We start from the raw sequence: 24,247 nt of genomic DNA on the forward strand, positions 1-24,247 counted from the left end.
GGTTACCTTCAGACCAGTCCTGTATTAGATCAGGATATAACTAGGAATGACCCATATACTGTCCATTAGACTCTATTCATTTATACCAGGTTACCTTCAGACCAGTCCTGTATTAGATCAGGATATAACTAGGAATGACCCATATACTGTCCATTAGACTCTATTCATTTTTACCAGGTTACCTTCAGACCAGTCCTGTATTAGATCAGGATATAACTAGGAATGACCCATATACTGTCCATTAGACTCTATTCATTTATACCAGGTTACCTTCAGACCAGTCCTGTATTAGATCAGTATATAACTAGGAATGACCCATATACTGTCCATTAGACTCTATTCATTTATACCAGGTTACCTTCAGACCAGTCCTGTATTAGATCAGGATATAACTAGGAATGACCCATATACTGTCCATTAGACTCTATTCATTTATACCAGGTTACCTTATACTTGACCTCGTGGTTTATTACTATAATACTGATGGGTCAACTGGTAATCACAGACCTCATGGTTTATTACTATAATACTGATGGGTCAACTGTTAATCACAGACCTCATGGTTTATTACTATAATACTGATGGGTCAACTGTTAATCACAGACCTCATGGTTTATTACTATAATACTGATGGGTCAACTGTTAATCACAGACCTCATGGTTTATTACTATAATACTGATGGGTCAACTGTTAATCACAGACCTCATGGTTTATTACTATAATACTGATGGGTCAACTGTTAATCACAGACCTCATGGTTTATTACTATAATACTGATGGGTCAACTGTTAATCACAGACCTCATGGTTTATTACTATAATACTGATGGGTCAACTGTTAATCACAGACCTCATGGTTTATTACTATAATACTGATGGGTCAACTGTTAATCACAGACCTCATGGTTTATTACTATAATACTGATGGGTCAACTGTTAATCACAGACCTCATGGTTTATTACTATAATACTGCATTTCCTTGTCCACAGACACATTGTTAATCCTGTTAAAAACGGTTAATCCTGATGACTTTGTTTATGTCTTTCCTATTTCTACAGCGAAGAACAAATTGATAACTGAAGTGAATCGTAAGTCATCTCTACATCTAACCTGACTAGTAATGTCCTCTACAGTATATAACTCTACATCTAACCTGACTAGTAATGTCCTCTACAGTATATAACTCTACATCTAACCTGACTAGTAATGTCCTCTTGTTCGACAGTATATAACTCTACATCTAACCTGACTAGTAATGTCCTCTACAGTATATAACTCTACATCTAACCTGACTAGTAATGTCCTCTTGTTCTACAGTATATAACTCTACATCTAACCTGACTAGTAATGTCCTCTACAGTATATAACTCTACATCTAACCTGACTAGTAATGTCCTCTACAGTATATAACTCTACATCTAACCTGACTAGTAATGTCCTCTTGTTCTACAGTATATAACTCTAAATCTAACCTGACTAGTAATGTCCTCTTGTTCTACAGTATATAACTCTACATCTAACCTGACTAGTAATGTCCTCTTGTTCTACAGTATATAACTCTACATCTAACCTGACTAGTATTGTCCTCATGTTCTACAGTATATAACTCTACATCTAACCTGACTAGTAATGTCCTCTACAGTATATAACTCTACATCTAACCTGACTAGTAATGTCCTCTTGTTCTACAGTATATAACTCTACATCTAACCTGACTAGTAATGTCCTCTACAGTATATAACTCTACATCTAACCTGACTAGTAATGTCCTCTTGTTCGACAGTATATAACTCTACATCTAACCTGACTAGTAATGTCCTCTTGTTCTACAGTATATAACTCTACATCTAACCTGACTAGTAATGTCCTCTTGTTCGACAGTATATAACTCTACATCTAACCTGACTAGTAATGTCCTCTTGTTCTACAGTATATAACTCTACATCTAACCTGACTAGTAATGTCCTCTACAGTATATAACTCTACATCTAACCTGACTAGTAATGTCCTCTACAGTATATAACTCTACATCTAACCTGACTAGTAATGTCCTCTTGTTCTACAGTATATAACTCTACATCTAACCTGATTAGTAATGTCCACTACAGTATATAACTCTACATCTAACCTGACTAGTAATGTCCTCTTGTTCTACAGTATATAACTCTACATCTAACCTGACTAGTAATGTCCTCTACAGTATATAACTCTACATCTAACCTGACTAGTAATGTCCTCTACAGTATATAACTCTACATCTAACCTGACTAGTAATGTCCTCTACAGTATATAACTCTACATCTAACCTGACTAGTAATGTCCTCTACAGTATATAACTCTACATCTAACCTGACTAGTAATGTCCTCTACAGTATATAACTCTACATCTAACCTGACTAGTAATGTCCTCTACAGTATATAACTCTACATCTAACCTGACTAGTAATGTCCTCTACAGTATATAACTCTACATCTAACCTGACTAGTAATGTCCTCTACAGTAGATAACTCTACATCTAACCTGACTAGTAATGTCCTCTACAGTATATAACTCTACATCTAACCTGACTAGTAATGTCCTCTTGTTCTACAGTATATAACTCTACATCTAACCTGACTAGTAATGTCCTCTACAGTATATAACTCTACATCTAACCTGACTAGTAATGTCCTCTTGTTCTACAGTATATAACTCTCTGTTTTCTTTCCTTTCTAGGTGATGCCCGGTTTGTGAACATACACTCCTATTACCTCATTCAGAATGTTACCATGGTGATTCCCATAGCATTTTACTTGATCCGTTCCGAGACGTACTCTAAGATCCGTGCTGCCAGGACCAGTCAAGACCAGATGGAACTGTTGTACGAGGCTCTAGACTTTGGAGGGAACAAGGTGAAGTCAGACTTTTACAGGATTCTACTGGACCTGGAACCTGACCTTGTCATCGACCAGGGTAAGAACCTCTCTACCTCTGGTTACATATCACTGGAATATAAACCTTATCTAGTCTATCACCTGGGTAAGAACCTCTCTACCTCTGGTTACATATCACTGGAATATAAACCTTATCTAGTCTATCACCTGGGTAAGAACCTGTCTACCTCTGGTTACATATCACTGGAATATAAACCTTATCTAGTCTATCACCTGGGTAAGAACCTGTCTACCTCTGGTTACATATCACTGGAATATAAACCTTATCTAGTCTATCACCTGGGTAAGAACCTCTCTACCTCTGGTTACATATCACTGGAATATAAACCTTATCTAGTCTATCACCTGGGTAAGAACCTCTCTACCTCTGGTTACATATCACTGGAATATAAACCTTATCTAGTCTATCACCTGGGTAAGAACCTGTCTACCTCTGGTTACATATCACTGGAATATAAACCTTATCTAGTCTATCACCTGGGTAAGAACCTCTCTATCTCTGGTTACATATCACTGGAATATAAACCTTATCTAGTCTATCACCTGGGTAAGAACCTCTCTACCTCTGGTTACATATCACTGGAATATAAACCTTATCTAGTCTATCACCTGGGTAAGAACCTCTCTACCTCTGGTTACATATCACTGGAATATAAACCTTATCTAGTCTATCACCTGGGTAAGAACCTGTCTACCTCTGGTTACATATCACTGGAATATAAACCTTATCTAGTCTATCACCTGGGTAAGAACCTCTCTACCTCTGGTTACATATCACTGGAATATAAACCTTATCTAGTCTATCACCTGGGTAAGAACCTCTCTACCTCTGGTTACATATCACTGGAATATAAACCTTATCTAGTCTATCACCTGGGTAAGAACCTCTCTACCTCTGGTTACATATCACTGGAATATAAACCTTATCTAGTCTATCACCTGGGTAAGAACCTCTCTACCTCTGGTTACATATCACTGGAATATAAACCTTATCTAGTCTATCACCTGGGTAAGAACCTGTCTACCTCTGGTTACATATCACTGGAATATAAACCTTATCTAGTCTATCAACTGGGTAAGAACCTCTCTACTGGCTGTACTGGGTAGAGAGGAACCAGGCTCTGAGGGGTGACCAGTCCTCTACTGGCTGTACTGGGTAGAGAGGAACCAGGCTCTGACGGGTGACCAGTCCTCTACTAGCTGTACTGGGTAGAGAGGAACCAGGCTCTGAGGGGTGACCAGTCCTCTACTGGCTGTACTGGGTAGACCAGAGGAACCAGGCTCTGAGGGGTGACCAGTCCTCTACTGGCTGTACTGGGTAGACCAGAGGAACCAGGCTCTGAGGGGTGATCAGTCCTCTACTGGCTGTACTGGGTAGACCAGAGGAACCAGGCTCTGAGGGGTGACCAGTCCTCTACTGGCTGTACTGGGTAGAGAGGAACCAGGCTCTGAGGGGTGACCAGTCCTCTACTGACTGTACTGGGTAGACCAGAGGAACCAGGCTCTGAGGGGTGACCAGTCCTCTACTGGCTGTACTGGGTAGACCAGAGGAACTAGGCTCTGAGGGGTGACCAGTCCTCTACTGACTGTACTGGGTAGACCAGAGGAACCAGGCTCTGAGGGTTGACCAGTCCTCTACTGGCTGTACTGGGTAGACCAGAGGAACCAGGCTCTGAGAGGTGACCAGTCCTCTACTGACTGTACCGGGTAGAGAGGAACCAGGCTCTGAGTGGTGACCAGTCCTCTACTGGCTGTATACTTTACATATATAAACTCAAATCAAATCACATTTTATTTGTCACATACACATGTTTTGCAGATGTTAATGCGAGTGTAGCGAAATGCTTGTGCTTGTAGTTCCGACTATGCAGTAGTATCTAACATGTAATCTAACAATTTCACAACAACTACCTTTTACACACAAGTGTAAAGGAATGAATAAGAATATGTACATATAAATATTTGGATGAGCGATGGCCAAACGGCATAGGCAAGATGCAGTAGATGGTATAGAGTACAGAATATACATATGAGATGAGTAATGTAGGGTATATAAACATAAAGTGGCATAGTTTAAAGTGACTAGTGATACATTTATTACATCCAAGTTTATTATTAAAGTGGCTAGAGATTTGAGTCAGTATGTTGGCAGCAGCCACACAGGGAGTACAGGAGAGGGCTGAGCACGCACCCTTGTGGGGCCCGAGTGTTGAGGATCAACGAAGTGGAGATGTTGTTTCCTACCTTCACCTCCTGGGGGCGACCAGTCAGGAAGACCAGGACACAGTTGCACAGGTCGGGGTCGAGACCCAGGGTCTCGAGCTTGATGATGAGTTTGGAGGGTACTATGGTGTTAAATGCTGAGCTGTAGTCGATGAACAGCATTCTTATATAGGTATTCCTCTTGTCCAGATGGGTTAGGGCAGTGTGCAGTGTGATGGCGATTGCGTCGTCTGTTGACCTATTGGGGCGGTAAGCAAATTGGAGTGGGTCTCGGGTGTCAGGTAGGGTGGAGGTGATATGGTCCTTGACTAGTCTCTCAAAGCACCTCATGATGACTGAAGTGAGTGCTACGGGGCGGTAGTCGTTTAGTTCAGTTACCTTTGCTTTCTTGGGAACAGGAATAATGGTGGCCCTCTTGAAGCATGTGGGAACAGCAGACTGGGATAAGGATTGATTGAATATGTCTGTAAACACACCAGCCAGCTGGTCTGCACATGCTCTGAGGACGCGGCTGGGGATGCCGTCTGGCCCGGCAGCCTTGCGAGGGTTAACACGTTTAAATGTTTTACTCACGTTGGCCGCGGTGAAGGAGAGTCCGCAGGTTTTGGTAGCGGGCCGTGTCGGTGGCACTGTATTGTCCTCAAGGCGAATTGACCTGCGCGTTTCCTGTTTTAGTTTTTGTCTTTAGCCACAAAATGGAGTCGTGGTCAGATTTGCCGAAAGGAGGGCTTTGTATGCGTCGCGGAAGTTAGAATAACAATGGTCCAGAATGCTGCCAGCGCATTCGATATGCTGATAAAATTTAGGGAGCCTTGTTTTCAGATTAGCTTTGTTAAAATCCCCATCTACAATGAATGCAGCCTCAGGATATGTGGTTTCCAGTTTACATAGAGTCAAATGAAGTTCTTTCAGGGCCGTCTGCTTGGGGGGGATTATAATCTAAGAGAAATCTCTTGGTAGATAATGCGGTCGGCATTTGATTGTAAGGAATTCTAGGCCAGGTGAACAAAAGGACTTCAGTTCCTGTATGTTGTTATGATTACACCACGTCTCGTTAATCATAAGGCATACACCCCCGCCCCTCTTCTTACCAGAAAGATGCTTGTTTCTGTCCGCGCGATGCGTGAAGAAACCAGGTGGCTGTACCGACTCTGATAGCGTGTTTCGAGTGAGCCATGTTTCCGTGAAACACAGAACGTTACAATCCCTGATGTCTCTCTGGAAGGCAACCCTTGCTCGGATTTCGTCTACTTTGTTGTCAAGAGACTGGACATTGGCGAGTAGTATGCTCGGGAGCGGTGCGCGATGTGTCCGTCTACGGAGCCTGACCAGAAGACTGCTCCGTCTCAGCAAAATAGAAACGTCCTCTCACTGTCAACTGCGTTTATTTTCAGCAAACTTAACATGTGTAAATATTTGTATGAACATAACAAGATCTACAGAACAGTCTACTCAAAGCAGTTTAGGTCTAAAGAGACTAATAAAGTAAATAGAGGAAGTAACAGCGCAGGTAGATGGAAACAAACTACTATAGAACTACTATAGAACTACTATAGAACTAAGTATAGAACTAAGTATAGAACTAAGTATAGAACTAAGTATAGAACTAAGTATAGAACTAAGTATAGAACTAAGTACACAAAATAAACTCTGCAAAAATAGAAACGTCCTCTCACTGTCAACTGCGTTTATTTTCAGCAAACTAAACGTGTAAATATTTGTATGAACATAACAAGATTCAACAACTGAGACATAAACTGAACAAGTTCCACAGACATGTGACTGACAGAAATTGAATAATTTGTCCCTGAACAAAGAGGGGGTCAAAATCAAAAGTAACAGTCAGTATCTGGTGTGGCCACCAGCTGCATTAAGTACTGCAGTGCATCTCCTCCTCATGAACTGCACCAGATTTGCCAGTTCTTGCTGTGAGATGTTACCCCACTCTTCCACCAAGGCACCTGCAAGTTCCCGGACTCTGGGGGATTTCTGGGGGAAATGGCCCTAGCCCTCACCCTCCAATCCAACAGGTCCCAGACATGCTCAATGGGATTGAGATCCGGGCTCTTCGCTGGCCATGGCAGAACACTGACATTCCTGTCTTGCAGGAAATCACGCACAGAACGAGCAGTATGGCTGGTGGCATTGTCATGCTTGAGGGTCATGTCAGGATGAGCCTGCAGGAAGGGTACCACATGAGGGAGGAGGACGTCTTCCCTTTAACGCACAGCGTTGCGATTGCCTGCAATGACAACAAGCTCAGTCCGATGATGCGGTGACACATCGTCCCAGACAATGACGGACCCTCCACCTCCAAATCGATTCCGCTCCAGAGTACAGGCCTCGGTGTAACACTCATTCCTTCCACGATAAACGTGAATCCGACCATCACCCCTGGTGAGACAAAACCGAGACTTCTCAGTGAAGAGCACTTTTTGCCAGTACTGTCTGGTCCAGCGACGGTGGGTTTGTGCCCATAGGCGACGTTGTTGCTGGTGATGTCTGGTGAGGACCTGCTTTACAACAGGCCTACAAGCCCTCAGTCCAGCCTCTCTCAGCCTATTGCGGACAGTCTGTGCACTGATGGAGGGATTGTGCGTTCCTGGTGTAACTCGGGCAGTTGTTGTTGCCATCCTGTACCTGTCCCGCAGGTGTGATGTTCAGATGTACCGATCCTGTGCAGGTGTTGTTACACGTGGTCTGCCACTGCGAGGACAATCAGCTGTCCGTCCTGTCTCCCTGTAGCGCTGTCTTAGGCGTCTCACAGTACAGATATTGCAATTTATTGCCCTAGCCACATCTGCAGTCCTCATGCCACCTTGCAGCAAGCCTAAGGCACGTTCACGCAGATGAGCAGGGACCCTGGGCATCTTTCTTTTGGTGTTTTTCAGAGTCCGTAGAAAGGCGTCTTTAGTGTCCTAAGTTTTCATAACTGTGACCTTAATTGCCTACCGTCTGTAAGCTGTTAGTGTCTTAACGACCGTTCCACAGGTGCATGTTCATTAATTGTTTATGGATCATTGAACAAGCATGGGAAACCACGTTTAAACCCTTTACAATGAAGATCTGTTAAGTTAATTGGATTTTGCAAATTATCGTTGAAAGACAGGGTGCTGAAAAAGGGACGTTTCTTTTTTTGCTGAGTTTAGGTTAGGAATGAAAATGTAGCTGTTAGGTATGGGATAATGTTAGGATGAACCGATATGGTCATGTATACATTGGTTAGGGTTGGGGATGAACAGACCAGTCCCAAATCCCTGTGATTCACATAAAGAAAAGAAGTATATAACTCTACATCTAACCTGACTAGTAATGTCCTCTTGTTCTACAGTATATAACTCTACATCTAACCTGACTAGTAATGTCCTCTTGTTCAACAGTATATAACTCTACATCTGACCTGACTAGTAATGTCCTCTTGTTCTACGGTATATAACTCTACATCTAACCTGACTAGTAATGTCCTCTACAGTATATAACTCTACATCTAACCTGACTAGTAATGTCCTCTACAGTATATAACTCTACATCTAACCTGACTAGTTATGTCCTCTACAGTATATAACTCTACATCTAACCTGACTAGTAATGTCCTCTACAGTATATAACTCTACATCTAACCTGACTAGTAATGTCCTCTTGTTCTACAGTATATAACTCTACATCTAACCTGACTAGTAATGTCCTCTACAGTATATAACTGTACATCTAACCTGACTAGTAATGTCCTCTTGTTCTACAATATATAACTCTACATCTAACCTGACTAGTAATGTCCTCTTGTTCTACAGTATATAACTCTACATCTAACCTGACTAGTAATGTCCTCTTGTTTTACAGTATATAACTCTACATCTAACCTGACTAGTAATGTCCCCTTGTTCTACAGTATATAACTCTACATCTAACCTGACTAGTAATGTCCTCTTGTTCTACAGTATATAACTCTAAATCTAACCTGACTAGTAATGTCCTCTTGTTCTACAGTATATAACTCTACATCTAACCTGACTAGTAATGTCCTCTACAGTATATAACTCTACATCTAACCTGACTAGTAATGTCCTCTACAGTATATAACTCTACATCTAACCTGACTAGTAATGTCCTCTTGTTCTACAGTATATAACTCTACATCTAACCTGACTAGTAATGTCCTCTTGTTCTACAGTATATAACTCTACATCTAACCTGACTAGTAATGTCCTCTACAGTATATAACTCTACATCTAACCTGACTAGTAATGTCCTCTACAGTATATAACTCTACATCTAACCTGACTAGTAATGTCCTCTTGTTCTACAGTATATAACTCTACATCTAACCTGACTAGCAATGTCCTCTACAGTATATAACTCTACATCTAACCTGACTAGTAATGTCCTCTTGTTCTACAGTATATAACTCTACATCTAACCTGACTAGTAATGTCCTCTTGTTCTACAGTATATAACTCTACATCTAACCTGACTAATAATATCCTCTTGTTCTACAGTATATAACTCTACATCTAACCTGACTAGCAATGTCCTCTACAGTATATAACTCTACATCTAACCTGACTAGTAATGTCCTCTTGTTCAACAGTATATAACTCTACTTCTAACCTGACTAGTAATGTCCTCTTGTTCTACAGTATATAACTCTACTTCTAACCTGACTAGTAATGTCCTCTTGTTCTACAGTATATAACTCTACATCTAACCTGACTAGTAATGTCCTCTTGTTCTACAGTATATAACTCTACATCTAACTTGACTAGTAATGTCCTCTTGTTCTACAGTATATAACTCTACATCTAACCTGACTAGTAATGTCCTCTTGTTCTACAGTATATAACTCTACATCTAACCTGACTAGTAATGCCCTCTACAGTATATAACTCTACATCTAACCTGACTAGTAATGTCCTCTTGTTCTACAGTATATAACTCTACATCTAACCTGACTAGTAATGTCCTCTACAGTATATAACTCTACATCTAACCTGACTAGTAATGTCCTCTACAGTATATAACTCTACATCTAACCTGACTAGTAATGTCCTCTTGTTCTACAGTATATAACTCTACATCTAACCTGACTAGTAATGTCCTCTACAGTATATAACTCTACATCTAACCTGACTAGTAATGTCCTCTTGTTCTACAGTATATAACTCTACATCTAACCTGACTAGTAATGTCCTCTTGTTCTACAGTATATAACTCTACATCTAACCTGACTAGTAATGTCCTCTTGTTCTACAGTATATAACTCTACATCTAACCTGACTAGTAATGTCCTCTTGTTCTACAGTATATAACTCTACATCTAACCTGACTAGTAATGTCCTCTTGTTCTACAGTATATAACTCTACATCTAACCTGACTAGTAATGTCCTCTTGTTCTACAGTATATAACTCTACATCTAACCTGACTAGTAATGTCCTCTTGTTCTACAGTATATAACTCTACATCTAACCTGACTAGTAATGTCCTCTTGTTCTACAGTATATAACTCTACATCTAACCTGACTAGTAATGTCCTCTTGTTCTACAGTATATAACTCTACATCTAACCTGACTAGTAATGTCCTCTACAGTATATAACTCTACATCTAACCTGACTAGTAATGTCCTCTACAGTATATAACTCTACATCTAACCTGACTAGTAATGTCCTCTTGTTCTACAGTATATAACTCTACATCTAACCTGACTAGTAATGTCCACTTGTTCTACAGTATATAACTCTACATCTAACCTGACTAGTAATGTCCTCTACAGTATATAACTCTACATCTAACCTGACTAGTAATGTCCTCTTGTTCTACAGTATATAACTCTACATCTAACCTGACTAGTAATGTCCTCTTGTTCTACAGTATATAACTCTACATCTAACCTGACTAGTAATGTCCTCTTGTTCTACAGTATATAACTCTACATCTAACCTGACTAGTAATGTCCTCTACAGTATATAACTCTACATCTAACCTGACTAGTAATGTCCTCTACAGTATATAACTCTACATCTAACCTGACTAGTAATGTCCTCTTGTTCTACAGTATATAACTCTACATCTAACCTGACTAGTAATGTCCTCTTGTTCTACAGTATATAACTCTACATCTAACCTGACTAGTAATGTCCACTTGTTCTACAGTATATAACTCTACATCTAACCTGACTAGTAATGTCCTCTACAGTATATAACTCTACATCTAACCTGACTAGTAATGTCCTCTTGTTCTACAGTATATACATCTACATCTAACCTGACTAGTAATGTCCTCTACAGTATATAACTCTACATCTAACCTGACTAGTAATGTCCTCTACAGTATATAACTCTACATCTAACCTGACTAGTAATGTCCTCTTGTTCTACAGTATATAACTCTACATCTAACCTGACTAGTAATGTCCTCTACAGTATATAACTCTACATCTAACCTGACTAGTAATGTCCTCTTGTTCTACAGTATATACATCTACATCTAACCTGACTAGTAATGTCCTCTACAGTATATAACTCTACATCTAACCTGACTAGTAATGTCCTCTACAGTATATAACTCTACATCTAACCTGACTAGTAATGTCCTCTTGTTCTACAGTATATAACTCTACATCTAACCTGACTAGTAATGTCCTCTTGTTCTACAGTATATAACTCTACATCTAACCTGACTAGTAATGTCCTCTACAGTATATAACTCTACATCTAACCTGACTAGTAATGTCCTCTTGTTCTACAGTATATAACTCTACATCTAACCTGACTAGTAATGTCCTCTACAATATATAACTCTACATCTAACCTGACTAGTAATGTCCTCTTGTTCTACAGTATATAACTCTACATCTAACCTGACTAGTAATGTCCTCTTGTTCTACAGTATATAACTCTACATCTAACCTGACTAGTAATGTCCTCTACAGTATATAACTCTACATCTAACCTGACTAGTAATGTCCTCTACAGTATATAACTCTACATCTAACCTGACTAGTAATGTCCTCTTGTTCTACAGTATATAACTCTACATCTAACCTGACTAGTAATGTCCTCTACAGTATATAACTCTACATCTAACCTGACTAGTAATGTCCTCTTGTTCTACAGTATATAACTCTACATCTAACCTGACTAGTAATGTCCTCTACAGTATATAACTCTACATCTAACCTGACTAGTAATGTCCTCTTGTTCTACAGTATATAACTCTACATCTAACCTGACTAGTAATGTCCTCTTGTTCTACAGTATATAACTCTACATCTAACCTGACTAGTAATGTCCTCTTGTTCTACAGTATATAACTCTACATCTAACCTGACTAGTAATGTCCTCTACAGTATATAACTCTACATCTAACCTGACTAGTAATGTCCTCTACAGTATATAACTCTACATCTAACCTGACTAGTAATGTCCTCTTGTTCTACAGTATATAACTCTACATCTAACCTGACTAGTAATGTCCTCTTGTTCTACAGTATATAACTCTACATCTAACCTGACTAGTAATGTCCACTTGTTCTACAGTATATAACTCTACATCTAACCTGACTAGTAATGTCCTCTACAGTATATAACTCTACATCTAACCTGACTAGTAATGTCCTCTACAGTATATAACTCTACATCTAACCTGACTAGTAATGTCCTCTACAGTATATAACTCTACATCTAACCTGACTAGTAATGTCCTCTTGTTCTACAGTATATAACTCTACATCTAACCTGACTAGTAATGTCCTATACAGTATATAACTCTACATCTAACCTGACTAGTAATGTCCTCTTGTTCTACAGTATATACATCTACATCTAACCTCACTAGTAATGTCCTCTACAGTATATAACTCTACATCTAACCTGACTAGTAATGTCCTCTACAGTATATAACTCTACATCTAACCTGACTAGTAATGTCCTCTTGTTCTACAGTATATAACTCTACATCTAACCTGACTAGTAATGTCCTCTTGTTCTACAGTATATAACTCTACATCTAACCTGACTAGTAATGTCCTCTACAGTATATAACTCTACATCTAACCTGACTAGTAATGTCCTCTTGTTCTACAGTATATAACTCTACATCTAACCTGACTAGTAATGTCCTCTACAGTATATAACTCTACATCTAACCTGACTAGTAATGTCCTCTTGTTCTACAGTATATAACTCTACATCTAACCTGACTAGTAATGTCCTCTTGTTCTACAGTATATAACTCTACATCTAACCTGACTAGTAATGTCCTCTACAGTATATAACTCTACATCTAACCTGACTAGTAATGTCCTCTACAGTATATAACTCTACATCTAACCTGACTAGTAATGTCCTCTACAGTATATAACTCTACACCTAACCTGACTAGTAATGTCCTCTACAGTATATAACTCTACATCTAACCTGACTAGTAATGTCCTCTTCAGTATATAACTCTACATCTAACCTGACTAGTAATGTCCTCTACAGTATATAACTCTACATCTAACCTGACTAGTAATGTCCTCTTGTTCTACAGTATATACATCTACATCTAACCTGACTAGTAATGTCCTCTACAGTATATAACTCTACATCTAACCTGACTAGTAATGTCCTCTACAGTATATAACTCTACATCTAACCTGACTAGTAATGTCCTCTTGTTCTACAGTATATAACTCTACATCTAACCTGACTAGTAATGTCCTCTACAGTATATAACTCTACATCTAACCTGACTAGTAATGTCCTCTTGTTCTACAGTATATACATCTACATCTAACCTGACTAGTAATGTCCTCTACAGTATATAACTCTACATCTAACCTGACTAGTAATGTCCTCTACAGTATATAACTCTACATCTAACCTGACTAGTAATGTCCTCTTGTTCTACAGTATATAACTCTACATCTAACCTGACTAGTAATGTCCTCTACAGTATATAACTCTACATCTAACCTGACTAGTAATGTCCTCTTGTTCTACAGTATATAACTCTACATCTAACCTGACTAGTAATGTCCTCTACAGTATATAACTCTACATCTAACCTGACTAGTAATGTCCTCTACAGTATATAACTCTACATCTAACCTGACTAGTAATGTCCTCTTGTTCTACAGTATATAACTCTACATCTAACCTGACTAGTAATGTCCTCTACAGTATATAACTCTACATCTAACCTGACTAGTAATGTCCTCTTGTTCTACAGTATATACATCTACATCTAACCTGACTAGTAATGTCCTCTACAGTATATAACTCTACATCTAACCTGACTAGTAATGTCCTCTACAGTATATAACTCTACATCTAACCTGACTAGTAATGTCCTCTTGTTCTACAGTATATAACTCTACATCTAACCTGACTAGTAATGTCCTCTTGTTCTACAGTATATAACTCTACATCTAACCTGACTAGTAATGTCCTCTTGTTCTACAGTATATAACTCTACATCTAACCTGACTAGTAATGTCCTCTTGTTCTACAGTATATAACTCTACATCTAACCTGACTAGTAATGTCCTCTTGTTCTACAGTATATAACTCTACATCTAACCTGACTAGTAATGTCCTCTTGTTCTACAGTATATAACTCTACATCTAACCTGACTAGTAATGTCCTCTTGTTCTACAGTATATAACTCTACATCTAACCTGACTAGTAATGTCCTCTTGTTCTACAGTATATAACTCTACATCTAACCTGACTAGTAATGTCCTCTTGTTCTACAGTATATAACTCTACATCTAACCTGACTAGTAATGTCCTCTACAGTATATAACTCTACATCTAACCTGACTAGTAATGTCCTCTTGTTCTACAGTATATAACTCTACATCTAACCTGACTAGTAATGTCCTCTACAGTATATAACTCTACATCTAACCTGACTAGTAATGTCCTCTTGTTCTACAGTATATACATCTACATCTAACCTGACTAGTAATGTCCTCTACAGTATATAACTCTACATCTAACCTGACTAGTAATGTCCTCTACAGTATATAACTCTACATCTAACCTGACTAGTAATGTCCTCTTGTTCTACAGTATATAACTCTACATCTAACCTGACTAGTAATGTCCTCTTGTTCTACAGTATATAACTCTACATCTAACCTGACTAGTAATGTCCTCTACAGTATATAACTCTACATCTAACCTGACTAGTAATGTCCTCTTGTTCTACAGTATATAACTCTACATCTAACCTGACTAGTAATGCCCTCTTGTTCTACAGTATATAACTCTACACCTAACCTGACTAGTAATGTCCTCTTGTTCTACAGTATATAACTCTACATCTAACCTGACTAGTAATGTCCTCTTGTTCTACAGTATATAACTCTACATCTAACCTGACTAGTAATGTCCTCTACAGTATATAACTCTACATCTAACCTGACTAGTAATGTCCTCTACAGTATATAACTCTACATCTAACCTGACTAGTAATGTCCTCTACAGTATATAACTCTACATCTAACCTGACTAGTAATGTCCTCTACAGTATATAACTCTACATCTAACCTGACTAGTAATGTCCTCTTGTTCTACAGTATATAACTCTACATCTAACCTGACTAGTAATGTCCTCTACAGTATATAACTCTACATCTAACCTGACTAGTAATGTCCTCTACAGTATATAACTCTACATCTAACCTGACTAGTAATGTCCACTTGTTCTACAGTATATAACTCTACATCTAACCTGACTAGTAATGTCCTCTACAGTATATAACTCTACATCTAACCTGACTAGTAATGTCCTCTTGTTCTACAGTATATAACTCTACATCTAACCTGACTAGTAATGTCCTCTTGTTCTACAGTATATAACTCTACATCTAACCTGACTAGTAATGTCCTCTACAGTATATAACTCTACATCTAACCTGACTAGTAATGTCCTCTTGTTCTACAGTATATACATCTACATCTAACCTGACTAGTAATGTCCTCTACAGTATATAACTCTACATCTAACCTGACTAGTAATGTCCTCTACAGTATATAACTCTACATCTAACCTGACTAGTAATGTCCTCTTGTTCTACAGTATATAACTCTACATCTAACCTGACTAGTAATGTCCTCTTGTTCTACAGTATATAACTCTACATCTAACCTGACTAGTAATGTCCTCTTGTTCTACAGTATATAACTCTACATCTAACCTGACTAGTAATGTCCTCTTGTTCTACAGTATATAACTCTACATCTAACCTGACTAGTAATGTCCTCTTGTTCTACAGTATATAACTCTACATCTAACCTGACTAGTAATGTCCTCTTGTTCTACAGTATATAACTCTACATCTAACCTGACTAGTAATGTCCTCTTGTTCTACAGTATATAACTCTACATCTAACCTGACTAGTAATGTCCTCTTGTTCTACAGTATATAACTCTACATCTAACCTGACTAGTAATGTCCTCTACAGTATATAACTCTACATCTAACCTGACTAGTAATGTCCTCTTGTTCTACAGTATATAACTCTACACCTAACCTGACTAGTAATGTCCTCTTGTTCTACAGTATATAACTCTACATCTAACCTGACTAGTAATGTCCTCTTGTTCTACAGTATATAACTCTACATCTAACCTGACTAGTAATGTCCTCTACAGTATATAACTCTACATCTAACCTGACTAGTAATGTCCTCTTGTTCTACAGTATATAACTACATCTAACCTGACTAGTAATGCCCTCTTGTTCTACAGTATATAACTCTACACCTAACCTGACTAGTAATGTCCTCTTGTTCTACAGTATATAACTCTACATCTAACCTGACTAGTAATGTCCTCTTGTTCTACAGTATATAACTCTACATCTAACCTGACTAGTAATGTCCTCTACAGTATATAACTCTACATCTAACCTGACTAGTAATGTCCTCTACAGTATATAACTCTACATCTAACCTGACTAGTAATGTCCTCTACAGTATATAACTCTACATCTAACCTGACTAGTAATGTCCTCTACAGTATATAACTCTACATCTAACCTGACTAGTAATGTCCTCTACAGTATATAACTCTACATCTAACCTGACTAGTAATGTCCTCTTGTTCTACAGTATATAACTCTACATCTAACCTGACTAGTAATGTCCTCTTGTTCTACAGTATATACATCTACATCTAACCTGACTAGTAATGTCCTCTACAGTATATAACTCTACATCTAACCTGACTAGTAATGTCCTCTACAGTATATAACTCTACATCTAACCTGACTAGTAATGTCCTCTTGTTCTACAGTATATAACTCTACATCTAACCTGACTAGTAATGTCCTATACAGTATATAACTCTACATCTAACCTGACTAGTAATGTCCTCTTGTTCTACAGTATATACATCTACATCTAACCTCACTAGTAATGTCCTCTACAGTATATAACTCTACATCTAACCTGACTAGTAATGTCCTCTACAGTATATAACTCTACACCTAACCTGACTAGTAATGTCCTCTTGTTCTACAGTATATAACTCTACATCTAACCTGACTAGTAATGTCCTCTACAGTATATAACTCTACATCTAACCTGACTAGTAATGTCCTCTTGTTCTACAGTATATAACTCTACATCTAACCTGACTAGTAATATCCTCTACAGTATATAACTCTACATCTAACCTGACTAGTAATGTCCTCTACAGTATATAACTCTACATCTAACCTGACTAGTAATGTCCTCTTGTTCTACAGTATATAACTCTACATCTAACCTGACTAGTAATGTCCTCTACAGTATATAACTCTACATCTAACCTGACTAGTAATGTCCTCTTGTTCTACAGTATATACATCTACATCTAACCTGACTAGTAATGTCCTCTACAGTATATAACTCTACATCTAACCTGACTAGTAATGTCCTCTACAGTATATAACTCTACATCTAACCTGACTAGTAATGTCCTCTTGTTCTACAGTATATAACTCTACATCTAACCTGACTAGTAATGTCCTCTTGTTCTACAGTATATAACTCTACATCTAACCTGACTAGTAATGTCCTCTTGTTCTACAGTATATAACTCTACATCTAACCTGACTAGTAATGTCCTCTTGTTCTACAGTATATAACTCTACATCTAACCTGACTAGTAATGTCCTCTTGTTCTACAGTATATAACTCTACATCTAACCTGACTAGTAATGTCCTCTTGTTCTACAGTATATAACTCTACATCTAACCTGACTAGTAATGTCCTCTTGTTCTACAGTATATAACTCTACATCTAACCTGACTAGTAATGTCCTCTTGTTCTACAGTATATAACTCTACATCTAACCTGACTAGTAATGTCCTCTTGTTCTACAGTATATAACTCTACATCTAACCTGACTAGTAATGTCCTCTACAGTATATAACTCTACACCTAACCTGACTAGTAATGTCCTCTACAGTATATAACTCTACATCTAACCTGACTAGTAATGTCCTCTTGTTCTACAGTATATACATCTACATCTAACCTGACTAGTAATGTCCTCTACAGTATATAACTCTACATCTAACCTGACTAGTAATGTCCTCTACAGTATATAACTCTACATCTAACCTGACTAGTAATGTCCTCTTGTTCTACAGTATATAACTCTACATCTAACCTGACTAGTAATGTCCTCTTGTTCTACAGTATATAACTCTACATCTAACCTGACTAGTAATGTCCTCTACAGTATATAACTCTACATCTAACCTGACTAGTAATGTCCTCTTGTTCTACAGTATATAACTCTACATCTAACCTGACTAGTAATGCCCTCTTGTTCTACAGTATATAACTCTACACCTAACCTGACTAGTAATGTCCTCTTGTTCTACAGTATATAACTCTACATCTAACCTGACTAGTAATGTCCTCTTGTTCTACAGTATATAACTCTACATCTAACCTGACTAGTAATGTCCTCTACAGTATATAACTCTACATCTAACCTGACTAGTAATGTCCTCTACAGTATATAACTCTACATCTAACCTGACTAGTAATGTCCTCTACAGTATATAACTCTACATCTAACCTGACTAGTAATGTCCTCTACAGTATATAACTCTACATCTAACCTGACTAGTAATGTCCTCTTGTTCTACAGTATATAACTCTACATCTAACCTGACTAGTAATGTCCTCTACAGTATATAACTCTACATCTAACCTGACTAGTAATGTCCTCTACAGTATATAACTCTACATCTAACCTGACTAGTAATGTCCACTTGTTCTACAGTATATAACTCTACATCTAACCTGACTAGTAATGTCCTCTACAGTATATAACTCTACATCTAACCTGACTAGTAATGTCCTCTTGTTCTACAGTATATACCTCTACATCTAACCTGACTATTGATGTCCTCTTGTTCTACAGTATATAACTCTACATCTAACCTGACTAGTAATGTCCTCTACAGTATATAACTCTACATCTAACCTGACTAGTAATGTCCTCTTGTTCTACAGTATATACATCTACATCTAACCTGACTAGTAATGTCCTCTACAGTATATAACTCTACATCTAACCTGACTAGTAATGTCCTCTTGTTCTACAGTATATAACTCTACATCTAACCTGACTAGTAATGTCCTCTTGTTCTACAGTATATAACTCTACATCTAACCTGACTAGTAATGTCCTCTTGTTCTACAGTATATAACTCTACATCTAACCTGACTAGTAATGTCCTCTTGTTCTACAGTATATAACTCTACATCTAACCTGACTAGTAATGTCCTCTTGTTCTACAGTATATAACTCTACATCTAACCTGACTAGTAATGTCCTCTTGTTCTACAGTATATAACTCTACATCTAACCTGACTAGTAATGTCCTCTTGTTCTACAGTATATAACTCTACATCTAACCTGACTAGTAATGTCCTCTTGTTCTACAGTATATAACTCTACATCTAACCTGACTAGTAATGTCCTCTTGTTCTACAGTATATAACTCTACATCTAACCTGACTAGTAATGTCCTCTACAGTATATAACTCTACATCTAACCTGACTAGTAATGTCCTCTTGTTCTACAGTATATAACTCTACACCTAACCTGACTAGTAATGTCCTCTTGTTCTACAGTATATAACTCTACATCTAACCTGACTAGTAATGTCCTCTTGTTCTACAGTATATAACTCTACATCTAACCTGACTAGTAATGTCCTCTACAGTATATAACTCTACATCTAACCTGACTAGTAATGTCCTCTTGTTCTACAGTATATAACTACATCTAACCTGACTAGTAATGCCCTCTTGTTCTACAGTATATAACTCTACACCTAACCTGACTAGTAATGTCCTCTTGTTCTACAGTATATAACTCTACATCTAACCTGACTAGTAATGTCCTCTTGTTCTACAGTATATAACTCTACATCTAACCTGACTAGTAATGTCCTCTACAGTATATAACTCTACATCTAACCTGACTAGTAATGTCCTCTACAGTATATAACTCTACATCTAACCTGACTAGTAATGTCCTCTACAGTATATAACTCTACATCTAACCTGACTAGTAATGTCCTCTACAGTATATAACTCTACATCTAACCTGACTAGTAATGTCCTCTACAGTATATAACTCTACATCTAACCTGACTAGTAATGTCCTCTTGTTCTACAGTATATAACTCTACATCTAACCTGACTAGTAATGTCCTCTACAGTATATAACTCTACATCTAACCTGACTAGTAATGTCCTCTTGTTCTACAGTATATACATCTACATCTAACCTGACTAGTAATGTCCTCTACAGTATATAACTCTACATCTAACCTGACTAGTAATGTCCTCTACAGTATATAACTCTACATCTAACCTGACTAGTAATGTCCTCTTGTTCTACAGTATATAACTCTACATCTAACCTGACTAGTAATGTCCTCTTGTTCTACAGTATATAACTCTACATCTAACCTGACTAGTAATGTCCTCTACAGTATATAACTCTACATCTAACCTGACTAGTAATGTCCTCTACAGTATATAACTCTACATCTAACCTGACTAGTAATGTCCTCTTGTTCTACAGTATATAACTCTACATCTAACCTGACTAGTAATGTCCTCTACAGTATATAACTCTACATCTAACCTGACTAGTAATGTCCTCTTGTTCTACAGTATATAACTCTACATCTAACCTGACTAGTAATGTCCTCTTGTTCTACAGTATATAACTCTACATCTAACCTGACTAGTAATGTCCTCTACAGTATATAACTCTACATCTAACCTGACTAGTAATGTCCTCTTGTTCTACAGTATATAACTCTACATCTAACCTGACTAGTAATGTCCTCTACAGTATATAACTCTACATCTAACCTGACTAGTAATGTCCTCTACAGTATATAACTCTACATCTAACCTGACTAGTAATGTCCTCTTGTTCTACAGTATATAACTCTACATCTAACCTGACTAGTAATGTCCTCTACAGTATATAACTCTACATCTAACCTGACTAGTAATGTCCTCTTGTTCTACAGTATATACATCTACATCTAACCTGACTAGTAATGTCCTCTACAGTATATAACTCTACATCTAACCTGACTAGTAATGTCCTCGTTCTACAGTATATAACTCTACATCTAACCTGACTAGTAATGTCCTCTTGTTCTACAGTATATAACTCTACATCTAACCTGACTAGTAATGTCCTCTACAGTATATAACTCTACATCTAACCTGACTAGTAATGTCCTCTACAGTATATAACTCTACATCTAACCTGACTAGTAATGTCCTCTTGTTCTACAGTATATAACTCTACATCTAACCTGACTAGTAATGTCCTCTTGTTCTACAGTATATAACTCTACATCTAACCTGACTAGTAATGTCCTCTACAGTATATAACTCTACATCTAACCTGACTAGTAATGTCCTCTACAGTATATAACTCTACATCTAACCTGACTAGTAATGTCCTCTTGTTCTACAGTATATAACTCTACATCTAACCTGACTAGTAATGTCCTCTTGTTCTACAGTATATAACTCTACATCTAACCTGACTAGTAATGTCCTCTACAGTATATAACTCTACATCTAACCTGACTAGTAATGTCCTCTTGTTCTACAGTATATAACTCTACATCTAACCTGACTAGTAATGTCCTCTACAGTATATAACTCTACATCTAACCTGACTAGTAATGTCCTCTACAGTATATAACTCTACATCTAACCTGACTAGTAATGTCCTCTTACAGTATATAACTCTACATCTAACCTGACTAGTAATGTCCTCTACAGTATATAACTCTACATCTAACCTGACTAGTAATGTCCTCTTGTTCTACAGTATATACATCTACATCTAACCTGACTAGTAATGTCCTCTACAGTATATAACTCTACATCTAACCTGACTAGTAATGTCCTCTACAGTATATAACTCTACATCTAACCTGACTAGTAATGTCCTCTTGTTCTACAGTATATAACTCTACATCTAACCTGACTAGTAATGTCCTCTACAGTATATAACTCTACATCTAACCTGACTAGTAATGTCCTCTTGTTCTACAGTATATAACTCTACATCTAACCTGACTAGTAATGTCCTCTACAGTATATAACTCTACATCTAACCTGACTAGTAATGTCCTCTACAGTATATAACTCTACATCTAACCTGACTAGTAATGTCCTCTTGTTCTACAGTATATAACTCTACATCTAACCTGACTAGTAATGTCCTCTTGTTCTACAGTATATAACTCTACATCTAACCTGACTAGTAATGTCCTCTACAGTATATAACTCTACATCTAACCTGACTAGTAATGTCCTCTACAGTATATAACTCTACATCTAACCTGACTAGTAATGTCCTCTTGTTCTACAGTATATAACTCTACATCTAACCTGACTAGTAATGTCCTCTACAGTATATAACTCTACATCTAACCTGACTAGTAATGTCCTCTACAGTATATAACTCTACATCTAACCTGACTAGTAATGTCCTCTTGTTCTACAGTATATAACTCTACATCTAACCTGACTAGTAATGTCCTCTACAGTATATAACTCTACATCTAACCTGACTAGTAATGTCCTCTTGTTCTACAGTATATAACTCTACATCTAACCTGACTAGTAATGTCCTCTACAGTATATAACTCTACATCTAACCTGACTAGTAATGTCCTCTTGTTCTACAGTATATAACTCTACATCTAACCTGACTAGTAATGTCCTCTACAGTATATAACTCTACATCTAACCTGACTAGTAATGTCCTCTACAGTATATAACTCTACATCTAACCTGACTAGTAATGTCCTCTACAGTATATAACTCTACATCTAACCTGACTAGTAATGTCCTCTTGTTCTACAGTATATAACTCTACATCTAACCTGACTAGTAATGTCCTCTTGTTCTACAGTATATAACTCTACATCTAACCTGACTAGTAATGTCCTCTTGTTCTACAGTATATAACTCTACATCTAACCTGACTAGTAATGTCCTCTACAGTATATAACTCTACATCTAACCTGACTAGTAATGTCCTCTTGTTCTACAGTATATAACTCTACATCTAACCTGACTAGTAATGTCCTCTACAGTATATAACTCTACATCTAACCTGACTAGTAATGTCCTCTACAGTATATAACTCTACATCTAACCTGACTAGTAATGTCCTCTTGTTCTACAGTATATAACTCTACATCTAACCTGACTAGTAATGTCCTCTTGTTCTACAGTATATAACTCTACATCTAACCTGACTAGTAATGTCCTCTTGTTCTACAGTATATAACTCTACATCTAACCTGACTAGTAATGTCCTCTTGTTCTACAGTATATAACTCTACATCTAACCTGACTAGTAATGTCCTCTTGTTCTACAGTATATAACTCTACATCTAACCTGACTAGTAATGTCCTCTTGTTCTACAGTATATAACTCTACATCTAACCTGACTAGTAATGTCCTCTTGTTCTACAGTATATAACTCTACATCTAACCTGACTAGTAATGTCCTCTTGTTCTACAGTAT

General features: G+C 37.5%; 1 protein-coding gene across 1 annotated transcript in view; it reads left to right on the forward strand.

The window, feature by feature from the left end:
* Positions 1-24,247, forward strand: part of LOC129842290 (selection and upkeep of intraepithelial T-cells protein 6-like) — a gene marked incomplete at its 5' end in the record, with an annotated part of 59,116 nt that overhangs the window by 10,609 nt on the left and 24,260 nt on the right. Inside the window, one exon of the mRNA XM_055910775.1 lies at positions 2,718-2,954. Within this exon, the coding sequence (XP_055766750.1) occupies positions 2,718-2,954 (237 nt within the window). The remainder of the gene's footprint in view (positions 1-2,717; positions 2,955-24,247) is intronic.

Source organism: Salvelinus fontinalis, unplaced genomic scaffold, assembly GCF_029448725.1.
Source record: "Salvelinus fontinalis isolate EN_2023a unplaced genomic scaffold, ASM2944872v1 scaffold_0030, whole genome shotgun sequence".
NCBI classification, from domain to species: Eukaryota; Metazoa; Chordata; class Actinopteri; order Salmoniformes; family Salmonidae; genus Salvelinus; species Salvelinus fontinalis.